Here is a 13,798-nt window from a genome sequence, read left to right on the forward strand (position 1 = left end):
GCCAAGCGCGCCTCGCCGCACCACCTGCCGGCCAGCGGCTTCCAGCCGTACCGACCGGACGACAGGTGAGTTATGTGTTCATCATCATCATCATCGTCATTATCAGTCTCTAAAGTATCTTTGAATTCATTTAAATTTATTGTAGTAAACCTGAGGCCCATATCCTTTTCCTTACCCTTCCCAGTTCTTTCCTTTATTCCTATCGCCAATCCTTTCTCAATCCCTTCCCAAAAAGTCGGCAATCCATTTGTAGAGGCGTAAGGTCTACAATGGACCTTATGCCTCTCTAAATGTTCATAGGCGGTGGTAGCGACTACCATTAGGCGTCCCACCAGCTCCATTGCCGACTGTAACATAAAAAAAAGTAAATAACAATGTGTGTACAGTTTTGTTAAAACGTAAGTTAGAAACGATTTTTATTAATTTGCAATTTGGTTATGATCTGTCTGCATATAAAGTTTAAGCAAATCGGTCCTTTATTTTTTAGGTGGATTTTCTGACACATATTGCAAAATGAAGGGTGTGTTTGTCAGCTATGATAAAAAACATGATAAGAGTCCTTCTCTTGAAACCTTCTGTTATATATAGATTATATATATTTATATCTATTAAAATATAGCTTCTCTTATATCATATAATATAGTATATACCACTATGAAGATGTGAGCGTCGAATCGAGGGGCCCTGGGTTCAACTGCCAGGGGAAATATGCATAAATTGACTTGATATAGCAAAATTCGTATTAAACAAATACTCTGCAAAAGGGCACTGGGCTCTACATCACGTGTACAATCAACAAGTAGAACAACAAAGCGCAATTTTCGGTCGATTATAGCCAATTCGTAGCCATTCGCGCACCGCAGTCTCACTGTGTATGCTCCGCTAGGCTGGCGCACCCGGCGGCGGCCTCGTTCCCGCTGCTGGAGCCGGCCGCCTACTCGCCCTACGCGCACCCCGGCCTCTACTCCAGCGCCGCGCTGCAGTACAGGTGACGCCGCACACGCGCACGCACACACGCACACACGCACACTAACACTCACACACGGACATGCACACTCACACGCACACGCACGCACTCACGCACATGCATGCACACACATGCACGCATGTACGAACGCACACAAAAACACTTTTGTGGTAAACTCCTTATAATTATGTACACATCATACCAAAAATGAAATCCCATGTATTCGATCAGATGTTTCATAAATTTATTAAAAATTTTTGTATTTTTTTATCATAGAAAAATTATTTCAAAAGAGTCATATTGAAGACAACATTTACAGGCTTATAGCGAGTCCACTTTACTCAAAAGACATACTTTAACTAGAATACTTACTTAGGGTATTAAATTTTTTCCAAAAAACGTTTGAGCATCCGTACACCCGCTGCAACAGTTGCGCAAACAGATATATTTGCAACGACTTTTTGATGCAAAATACAATTTGACACAAATTTTCGCGCTGAATTTTATGTAGCTCGAACTTCACGTCAAACGTATAACTCTCACTTCACACTTCGCGTACCACAATTGCTGACGCTACGTGTCGCTCACGCGTGTTCAGGCTAGCGGCGGAGGAGCAGATGTACCTGGAGCGGGTGTTTCGCGGCGGCGTGGGCATGGGCGTGGGCTGGCTGCCGCCCTACGCGCTGTACCCGCCGCTCGCGCCGCCGCTGCCGCTCGTGCACCCGCACGCGCACGCCGCGCACGCGCCGCACCAGCCGCACCAGCCGCACGCGCCGCACACGCCGCACCAGCCGCACCCGCCGCATCCGCAGCACCCGCACCACGCACACGCGCTGCACGACGAGCGGGACAAGGAGATCGCGCTGCAGCGGGAGCGAGAGCGAGAGCGGGAGCGGGAGAGGGAGAGAGAGAGGTGAGCGCAGACCTATGTGTTGTATGTTGCTATGTTGCTAATTATACCGTATCATTTAAATGTAAATTAAAAAATTCTACATTACTCATACATTCATTTAGATCCTTCGAGCCGGATTTACTCCAGTATGGTTTTAGCCCATATTTTTTATACTTGGTATATTTGGTAAATAAATAAACTTGTTTCAATTCGTTGCTTCTTAATAGCATCAAGAAATCCAGTTATTTTATGTAATCTCAGTGTGTCTCAAATTCGTTGCCATGAATCTCGTTCCAGAGAGCGCGAGCAGCGCGAGAAGGAGCAGCGGGAAAGGGAGCGGGAGCGGGAGAGGGAGCGGGAGCGGGAGCGGGAGCGCGAGCGGTTCGCGCGGGAGAAGGAGGCGCGGCGCGAGGCGGGCGCGCGCGCGCCGCCGCCGCTGCTGTACCGGCCCTACCGCCCCTACGCGTACGAGCGCGACGACGAGCCGGGTGAGCCGCCCGCCGAGCCCGCGCCGCACCCGCCCGCCGCGCTCTGACCGCGCCCCGACCGCGCCCTCGCCGCGCCCTAGCCGCGCCCTCGCCGCGCCCTAGCCGCGCCCTCGCCGCGCCCTAGCCGCGCCCTGACGGATCTCTCATACCGTAGCAACGTATGGATAGGCACCAGTGGACGCGCGGATCGGTCAAAGCGCATCGTGTACGCTCCTAGGGAGCTAGCTCCGGTGGATACGTAGGCTGCTTGCATTGTTCGCGGTTGGCAACCCTGATCTCTCATGAATATACATGTATGAAGAGGCATCCTCTGCCACCGGGCGGGTGGAGTTGAAGCGGTTTTGTTAATTTAACTTCGCCCAAATAAATCGACTAGTGACAGCCCTGGATGATAATACTGTATGACATATGTGAGCTTACAAATTTCTCGAAATGCCATGCAGTGTAATCGCATTGCCGCCATAAATTGTCAACTGCCAACCCTAACAGCGGTGACAAACAAAAGTGTATAAAAATTAGTTTTTTAAAAAATGTAAATTGACAACCCTATACATATTAGCATAAATAGGACGGAAATAATAATTATACCCGTAACGAATAAAAAACCATTTGGTTTTGTAACTTTAATCAATTCGACAGCCCTACAGATTTTATATTTGGCAAATTCAGATAAAAAAAATGACAAAGCTATGTAATAATAACTGATACTGTCGTGTAATTATATATATATTGTAAACATATAAAATGTATAAAAAATTTATTAAAAAAAAAAATAACTAACGATTTGCTGCCAACCTTACGGTACAAAATTTAGATAGCAAATAAAAAAATTCCTTGCCCGTTTCCCGTTGATTCTTATAGCGGTTTTCACTGAAAAATCTCGTGATGTTTTTTCTTTTCTCTGGTCGTTTATACAACTATTAATTTACTATATTTTCAGAAAGGTACAGTCGTGAATGAAATCGTTAATATGCCAAAAAGTTTTATTCCAGAATTCTATTTTCAATCTTTCTTTTAAAACGTTTTCCTTAAACCTTTTTCTCTTCCTTATATAATCAATGTACGGTACAATCGCGAACAAAAAAGGACGTTATTATTTTATTGTATTTTTTTATATAGAAAATAAAAGGGCGGGGCCGCCCCGCGCAACGCCGCGTGCAATACATGTAGCAAGTTCCTACACGCGTTATACTTACTGCCTGGAGCAGATTATATCATGTTAGCCTAAGTGACAACCAACGAACCGCCGGCTGCGCTGGCAGTGGTGTTATAAGCGTAGAAATATATAAAAATATATATAAAATGTGACAAAGGAATCGAGTGTCTTATGATATAATGCGTATTAGGATTTATCTCCTTATATTACGGTTCTTTCTTAAAATTATTAAAATGACTTGTGTACGCGACTGTCGTTTTGATTATTTGAAGCCGAATTCTCGAATGATAATTGATTTTGAGGCACTTTTATTGTTATTGATAAATATATATATGTTAATAGATAATTATAGGCAGCGCCACGATGAGGTGCGGCCATTTGCAAAACTATAAAAATGGCTTTATTTAGATTTTTGACTCGTATTATCTCATTTTTTTTTTATTTTCTTAACAATATCGTTCACAAACATGAAAATATTTTTTAGAAATCATTTTGAAGTAAATTCTAGTAACAGATCTACTAAAATTTTCTTGAAAATGAAGTTTTTTGTAAAAATCTTTTTTATTTTTATTTATTATAAAATGCATCCGTCCACGATTTATTTAACGTCGCATTAGAGAATTCGTCTTTAAAAGTAGTCATTTATCATTAAAAATCACCGGAAAAATAATGCCATATCATATTTAACGAAATAGAAGAAAGAGATGAATGTATTCATGAGAAATTTTGTTAAAAAAATGTTTATGACATCACTGGCGGCGCACATATATCGTTTCGATGTTTTGTAGAATTGGTGGGAAATGTATGAGAAAAATAGTTTTTCTATTTTATATCGATCGTTCGATAGAAGATAGCCCAAGATATTTCAAACTAAGATTTCGTTAATTTACATTTTTCACGGATTTTTTTACAAAACACGATTCGATTTTTTTTTATATTTGAAAACTCCAAGTTTGACCAAATTCTTGAATACATTTTGGTAAAGTTTCACCAATTTTTATAACGCATTCGATAATTCTATGTGCCTATTTCAATTGTGGGGTTTTTAATGAATGTGTATATAAAATCATTTATGATATGAACAAACGCTATTATGTGTATAGTTGTATGAATGCAACGATATTATGTACTTATTTAATTCGAAGTGATCTCTCTGTGAAGGGAAGCTTTGGATGAGTCTGTCTGTCTGTCTGTCTGTCCGTCTGTGCGTTGGTTCGTTGTTCGCTAATTAAAATAGCAAATGGCCTATTTTTTGTATGATGCATAAATTTAATGTATTGTTTTTTTACAGCTGTTTTTATTTTTTGTTAAAATCAATTTGATGATACGTATGTTTTATTACGTCGTAGTTATTTATAGTCTACGATGAAAATGTCGCACGATGTGAACAGGCTACGCTTTCCGATACTGCATTTGTGATAAATGTCGTATGCAGTGCGGCGACACGACCACGACACGACACTGCCCGTACGGCAAACTAATGTTACGTGAAACCTCTTATTTAGATAGTTATTAATAATTATAGCTCGTAATAGGTGTTCAATAATTTTTGTTTTATAAGCGAAGCATTTAGCTATGTATATATAGTTAGTTATGATATGGACAATACCTAACAAGTGAAAAAAATGATGATTTTATTGAAAAATACAATCAGTGAAATTGAAGTTTGCATGCTTTTATTTTTTTTTCGTTTGACCACCCCCACCTCCTGACCCGCTGCTTTGGGTAGTGTAGTTAGCGTTTGTGTGCTATTTACAGATGGAGTTTGCGATTGTTCGATCGTTGCTTTACTACTGCAGTGAATGAAGGTGAGAAAGAGTTAATACGAAAACACACTTTTTTCCACTTCACTAATATATAATGTTTATTAAATAGATTTAAATCAAGATGCTACCAGTAAAGCGTTTAAAATCAACCTGTTGCGCTGGAGGTTCTAAGGCCCTCTTTCTGTTTATGCCCCATCTACTGTAGTAGTGAACTAATGAGGAGACATGTGAAAACTATCATTTTATCTTCTGAGACTTTTTTAGAGAAAATGATTTATAAACGAATTATGAATATTATTACGAATTAATAATTAGTATTTATTTCAATTTTTTTTGAAGAATAAAGAGTATCACTGTACTGACTGTTGATACACACAAATAACGATAGTACAAGACTGAAATATGATACACCTTTAGGTTTGCACTTAAACATAATCTTTTAAATACACATATGAGTTACCCTTAAACACCATTTCATCAATATGGATACGACTAATCGAGTGAATAAGAATTTACTGCTATGCGCCATCTATTATCTACAATAAGATCAAAGATTGAAAAATTAATGGTTTTTTATGATCGTTTAAAAAACTTATCATAAATCCGAAAGTGTTTATCTGTTTGTTTCTTTCTTTCACGTCTCAATGGAGCTGTAGTTGTGGTGTTTAAAGAATAGAAAATAGTGACAAAGGATACTTTTTATAATGGTATTAGTCTCATACTGATTGGAGGATATGGCGAGGATAAATTTTTATGATGCGTATTTTAATCGCTTATAAGTTCCGATACATTGCGCTTTTAGTACTGTTTACTTGAATCCGCGGGCAATGGCGAGTTAATATATTACAATTCTGCTTGAAATGTCTGTCTACTTATATACGTACATGAAAAATACATACTAAAAGTGAATAAATTACTAGGATGTTTTCGTAACAGATAATTATTTTTACTATTTATACTTTTTTCTGTCTATGGTACATCAACAAGTACAGCCTGAAATTGAAATATGAGTAGTCAGGATTTAAATCTTATATGCATGTGAGAGAAGCTATTTATTAATTTTCTCATAATATACATTAAATTTTTTTCAACTGAAATATACACTAACACACATATAAGTAGAAAAAACAAGCGTCAAAATTCTAATAGGTATATTATCATAAGCGTACTTATTTGTTGACTCATGACATAAATTTAAAAACACATAAGCTATAGTTCTTCACTTATATTCTGTTTGTTACCTAATTGCTCCAGGGACTGCGCCAATGTCCAGTGTAGTATAAGCTTTAGTCTGCGAAGCATAGAGCGATATTTATGGCTAAAGACACTCTTCTGCCAAAATCTATCAAACCCTGATCAAACGTAAACAAAAAAATTCTAAATAAAAATAATCTATATCAGTTGCTTAGAAAATGTACACGTATGGCCAAACCCATACCCGCTGATTTCGATTTACGCAACTTTACAAAAAAGGATTCGAAGCCTGAGGACACGTTTTTCGACGCAACTGTAAATAAGATCAATAAGAGTAACGGTAAGGATCTCGTGTTGGGGACAATAAGTGGATGGGTGGCCGGAGTGGGCGCCACAAAGGTGGGGAGAACTGCAGCATTCGGTTTAGGAGGTAGTATCATTCTTCTACATTTCGCAACAGAATTAGGTTATATAAACGTGAATTGGGAGAAAATTCGAGAAGCCATGGGCCATAGTCAGGAACTGATTGATAAGATCCTGCGATTTGTGAAGAAAAATAGCTGTTTTTCAGTCGGTTTCGTCGGCGGGTTTTTCTTCGGCGTGGCGTCTGCGTGATGGAGTTGTGTCGATAATAAAGATTTAAATTAAGAGAAAGTATTTTTATTTTACATTAGATAATATTTGGCATATAACACAAATAAGCACTATAAGGATGCGCTATAAAAATAGCACTATTGGGTTCGAATCCCGGTACAAGCTAATCATAAATAGCCTTAGTTACATATTTATTGGGAGCTGCATGAGCTTGGTTATACATTATATAACAGATTCCACTTTGGAAAAGTCACTTAATGATAAAATACAAAAAAAAACTTAGAAGAAAAGAATACTTTTTTTGGAGTGTAGGTGAAAAAATAACGAGGAGGAAATTTTCGAAAGATACTCTAACTTTGGGGGAATTTTTATGACACGAAGCAATTTTAACGATACACTACGAACTATACACAACCTTTTATTTCGAATATTTATGATCAGCTGACCCGTGCGGCCCATTTCACAAGAAATATGCAGGGCTTGGCTTAGAGAGGAATTTTTGAAATTGTTTCATTAAAAACCGGGATTAGGTATTTATTTATTTATTTATTTATTTAAATATAATATATAATATCTAATACAAACTAACACACAAAATAACAAACGTGACCTTTACATTTTTTATTGATTCATACATGACATGATTTATGAAACCTCATTTTTTGTACTAGACCTGTGGTGTTATACCTAACGTATACCTATGTCACAGTAACATCGCACACATAATATTCTATCTTGCAAGATTGTAATCCGTCGAAAAATTGAAATTCGTGACATGGTACATACCTACATACATTTTGAATAATCTTAAGATAATGAATAAAATCCGTCTAATAGTTTTTACGTGAAAACACATTGAAATACAAAAATACAAATATTTTTTATATCGATAATAACCAGTACCCAGTAAGGATTAATATATAAAGATAAAATTGCATTGCTCATGATTCCCTGAGTGTAGCCAAAGTCCTAGGGGTTCAATCCCCCCAAGAATCGTCAATATATTTTAATTTAACCTGTGCGGCCTAATAAGGAGGAAAATCGGAGATGTGTTTTAAAACCGCTCCCTATTGATGTACTATCCGTTTCAATATTCACTTCTCCGATGCTTCGACCAGTACCTCGCCACAGCGTCCTAATAAGGTTCTTTTAGTTATGAAATGATGATGATGTTAAAACATGAGTTTCTAATAGTATACACTACTACTATTCAATTTTAGTTCGTATCTTTAAAGTTAAAAAGATTTTTATCCGATAGGTAAATATTATCTTCAGATAATAGATGCCAGTCAGATGACCATAAATGACTTGACACGAGTGATAAAACTATTCAACAAATAATTGTGGTTTAATTCAAACAATAAAGGTATCTACACAGTTGATAATATACCAAATTACAATGGAATTAACCATTCATGCAATATATTGCGATATATTATTAACGAGTAGAAATTCAAAGTAGGTTGTCATTTCGATTCTTATATAGGTACACAGTAAGAACCACAATATATTGACATAATGTGAATTCGAATATTGCCAATTTTTATTGAAAAGCCGCCATAACACTTGCTAGAAACATATGCGCATATTACACTTTTTAATTTAGATATCTTAATTCAGTCGTCCCTGAATTTAGGAAAGTGAAATCATTCTGCGAGTTAGATTCTACATTTAGAAAATAGGATGACTGAATGAACCATTAAGAAGCCATCGAACTTACTTTCTTCAAACAACTTTTGAAATACTTATAGGTACAGGGCTTACATAAATAGCCTAATATTTTTATAAATTTAATAACTTTTGTTAGTAGAGTTTGGGATGATTAAAAATTTAATTTTAAATCCTAATAAGAATGTTCTGTTACCACAGTTTACAGTAGTCTTTCTTTTGCACTTAAACTTTCTTGTATTTTGCTTTTGAATAAATTGTCTAATTAAATACCTAAATTGACGACAGTGTGATCAGAAGCTTCTAATTTCTAAATTTAGTGAAGCTATGTAATAAGCGCAATAGACAATAAAACACAATTAACTCGTGACATCACATGTACATAAAAATTAAAAATCGATATCTATATCAAGAAAAGAGAGAAGACATTAACTTGTGATTTATTTGATTATTTTATTTTATTGCAATTATCATAAATAAATTAATTGTATAATGAATCAGAAGATTGAATAAATGATGATAGTTTTCATATATCATATTAGTAGTTATCATTAATGGCGTGTGTGTTTGCATTAAACGCAAGCTTTATAGTATTTTATTTGCAAAACCTAATCCTGTTTGTAATATATCTTACGGATACTTAGTAACTGCTTTAACTTTTATAACCACTTCAAACAGATAAGAAAAAAATTTATGTGGATCATACATCAACGAACCAACTTTTCAGCCCGCAGACAGTCGAGTATTTGTAATATACTAATATATTTCTATATATATTACAGGGAGACTGAACAAGCCAGTCCAACCAGTGCTACCAACAACTGAGGAGAGAACACCATCGGCAGACACGCTACCACCTCCCATAGTGTCTTCAGCACCATCTTTACCGCCGCCGTCGATCTTGCCATCTGCTTTGCAATCCACGGTGCCCTCCACCATTCCCATAGCTGCTATCCAGCCTATGCCAAAATCTACGGAAGCTTTTAGACCACCCGAAGAATCGAGTCCGTTGCCATACCCAGAGAAACCTGCGTTCGTTCCTCCCAAATCTATTTCTCAATCCCCAAAAATATCACCTTCATCCATTCCAAATCCAAGTCCTAGTGTAGCCACTACAAAACAAGTGCAAGGTTATCCTAATTATGGATGTTATATGTATTCTGTACCAGTATACTCTGCATTTCAACCTGTCTCCTATCCAGTTATTGTTCCACCCAATACAAGTTCACGAAATGATCAGCCTGCTACTGAAGTCGTGTATCCCCTTGTTCAAACTAAAGAAGCAACACCTTTAGCTAATGAAGATAAGAAAACTGATGCAACGCCACCTGAAAAGCCACCAGACGATGTAGTTAAATCTCAAACAGACTTTGAAGAACATTTTACTCCCAAGGTTGTTTCTACTTCGATTACGGAAAAAGTCAATCAGATAAATGAATCCAAAATAGAAAATAAAAGCGAAGACTGTAGCTCTACTGTTGCAGTGGGCTTAAATAAAGATTCAGTTAAGAAAACACCAGCAGAAAGGTTCAGCTTAAAGACAAGTATACCAATAAGTAAAATCGATATGAAGTGCGTTACTAGTACTCCAGAAGGTTTTCAGGCGCCAATGAAAAAGCCTTTTAATCCTGCTTTTCACACCACCAAGCCGGAAACTCCGAAAATCGAAATACAAAGCAATGTACTAATTAACGAAAAAAATGTCAAGGACACTATAAAGACGCCCGTATCAGCAAATAGTATAAGTACTTTAATATCCGCTGCCGAAGTAATTAATCAAGCTGAAACTCAATTTCGGAAACCTGATCCCAAACTTGAATCCAACATGGACCTAAAGAAAGACCAAAGCGGATCGAGTAATTTGCCTTCGCGTCCTATATTTAATGCTAAAGATATAAGCAAGCCAAATTTGTCCACTTCATTACATGACAGATCAATGAATGAGCAAAAGAATCAAATATTACTGATCCAAAATAAAAATTCCACAAACCAAAAGATGTTGTTAGCAATACAGCAACAAAATCCCCAAGTGTTGCTACAAAGAACAACTATCGACCAAAAAAACGCGCAACCTCCTTCACGACCGTCGAGCCAAACAAAAAAGTGTAAAGAAGAACTCATCAATGAAAATGGAACGTCGTCTAAAGTAGTTTCACTTAAACGAATGCATCAAGGTGACTGTGATGAGAATGATTTCGAAAATCTCATCACTGAAAACCAAATATATGGCAATAAGATAGTCGTGAAGGAGAAGACGCAAGGTACATTGCAAGAACAAGAAATTAAAACAAAAAACAAAAATGAGAAACCAGTACAAATTCAACCTAAAAATGTTGTTTTACAATCGAATTTTGTATATCTTAGTAACGTTCAGTTTCCAGCCAATGTTATGATGTTTAAAAATAATGTTAAAGTTAACAATGAAAGTGCAAAAGTCAATACTCCTCCAAATGAAAATAATCAACATGACATAAGTTTGAACAACACCGACAATCCTGCAAAGTCGAAATCAACGACAGACACTAAAGACGTTCACATACTTAAATCGAGTAATAACGTAGTCCAAAAGCTGCCAAACAAACAAAACAAAACAGATATATTGTTCCAAGCACCTAACCAAAAAGTAATGATTAATCCGCAGATTGTATACCAAGTTCCAATGATAATAGATCGTGATAATAAATTAAACCAGCATATTATTAATCGCGACCCTGCTAAAGTGCCTGGAGATGTTAGTAAAGATACTCAAAAACAATTAGATCCCAAAACAAATGATAAAGTATATTTCGCTTGCCAAATGGATACGAAGCTACAACCAAAAATATTAATAACAAACATCCGACCAAAGTTAACTAAAACTGAAGAAGTAAGTGCATTAGATCTTTACGAGAAAAGAAAAAGGATTCGGAGGCTTAAATACTTGACAAATCGTGATAACAAAGAAAGTAAAAAATCTACATCAGAGGACAGCACTAAAAGCATTGTAACACCAGACAAAATGACAATCGAAATGTACAATGAATTCGTTTCAAAAAAGGCCGACACTGATGATGTTGATAGTGATAGTGACTACGACGACATTGATATTGCAGATTATAATAAAATCATTGAAGAATATGGTCCATCTACAGAAAACGGTCACGGGAAACAAGAATTTCTCGCCAATTTCAGATTGGCTACTAAGAATGTATATAAAGGTGATAAACACAGAGTTAAAATTTTCCCTTCTTAATTTCAAATCAAAAAATTGTATATTTCATTTTTCTTTTCAGATAAGCAAATGGACCTTCAAGAAAGGATTATAAGGAGAGATTCTGTAGCTTCAGCCTATATATCAGCTGGTAGACTAGATTACCTTACGAAAGACGACCGATGTCAAAAAATTAATAAAGAATCATCTATGGATGAGAAAATCCCAATGTATTTAGAAGAGAATGACGTTCAGCAACAAAGGAAACAAATGTTCCTTGCTCAACTGAAACTCACCCATGTTAATAAACATTATAGAGATGGTAATATTCATAAATAAATTGTCAATATTTTTTTATGCTATTTAAATATTAATTCGTGATTCATATATTTTTCAGGCTACGAGAAGATATGGCAAGAAGTTATCAAAGAGAGGAAAAGACGGAACGGAGTAGAAAATCATAACCAAACAAAGCAAATAAAACTCGACTCGAATAATCTAAATTTAGATCCGAATGGACAACTTAAACTTTTAACAGAAATAAAAAAGCAAGTCAACGAAAATAACAATCTCATCAAGAAGAGAATAGATTCATACTGTGATAGTGGAGACAGTATTAAAGTGCTGGCTGAAAAGAATTTTTCGGAACTAAACAGATTGTCGAAAATAGCAAACATAAGTGTAAAACACTTTAGCGGACAAGACACAAAGAAACGAGATTTGAATCCCGGTTTCGACAGCGAAAACATTCAAGCGAAAATACATTCAATTCCGAATTATACAGAAATAAATATACCTAATATATCTAAGTTAATTTCGTTTAAAAACACAGAGTTGGATAAAGGTGCAGTAGCAAATGCATGTGATGAATCAAATGGCTCAGCTGGTTTGGAAGTTGTTAATGATAACGGAGACCGAGTGCGAGATTTCAGCTGCCAAGTTTCGAACAACCCGTGGCCTGGAGTCGAAAGTTTCATCAAAAACTATAAAGACTATGATGCAGGTGAGATATTTAACAAAAAGTGCTAAACCAACCATTACTCCATTAGAAATCTAAATATTTTTCCAAATAACATGTTTCTTTTTTCACAGCTCGAAAAAAAGAAATTGCTGATTTAAATCGTCGTAACACAACATTGAAAGTTGAAAGTGCATACGTCACCCGCAACGCATCAAGAGACTCCGACCGAGCGAAAGCTCTTCTTGCTGAGAGGAAGAATCTAGCGAATGAAGAGGTTGCAGTTAGACAGTCAATTCAGAGGTTATACACCGCTATAGAGGTTATAAGAAACTGTCGATTTGATACGTAACTTTAGGTCATTCGGAGGTTTTAAATCCATGTTATACAACATAAATGCAATTAACTAATGAAGAAATAAATAACAAACGTTTCAACGTTGAACGAATGTTGAATTTATTGACTACTTTTTAGGACACAATCCCTTATTTTTTTACTTGTACCGAACATAACAAATTCAGCGTTACATCACTTTCTCCTTTCTTCTTAATATATAATTTTTAGGCCACCACAGAATCAGTAATGTTGATCTAGAAGATTAAAAGAAATTTATTTAAAAAAATACTACGAGAGCAAAAATATGTTTATGTGATGCTATTTAGATGCTGTTAATTTTGAAATGTAATAAATTTAAAATTGTAGCGACAAGCGACGAATCTGTATCTATGTATGTCTCGTATTATGATGGTTTCAGAATATGTAATTATATTAAGTATTAGTTTAAGTTGCATTATAATTACGAGATCACACAACGAAAGAATACACGAGTTTAAATCCCTTTTCAAACTATTAGTTATACAGCTATTAGAGAAAGAGATATACTTTATACTGTTGTCAGTATAAAATCTCTGCTCTACAAAAATGG

The 13,798-nt window shown here is 36.2% G+C and overlaps 1 protein-coding gene across 1 annotated transcript; it reads left to right on the top strand.

Moving 5' to 3' along the window:
• The first annotated feature begins 6 nt into the window (after positions 1-6).
• LOC119837066 lies at positions 7-13,437 on the top strand. The gene is made up of 8 exons (XM_038362559.1): positions 7-65; positions 887-988; positions 1,566-1,880; positions 2,157-2,347; positions 9,508-11,922; positions 11,998-12,237; positions 12,313-12,918; positions 13,008-13,437. Exons 3-8 carry the CDS (start codon positions 1,585-1,587, stop codon positions 13,223-13,225), a joined length of 3,966 nt encoding a protein of 1,321 aa, XP_038218487.1. The 5' UTR covers positions 7-65; positions 887-988; positions 1,566-1,584; the 3' UTR covers positions 13,226-13,437.
• The last annotated feature ends 361 nt before the right edge of the window (positions 13,438-13,798 follow it).

Source organism: Zerene cesonia, chromosome 26 (assembly GCF_012273895.1).
Source record: "Zerene cesonia ecotype Mississippi chromosome 26, Zerene_cesonia_1.1, whole genome shotgun sequence".
NCBI lineage: Eukaryota > Metazoa > Arthropoda > Insecta > Lepidoptera > Pieridae > Zerene > Zerene cesonia.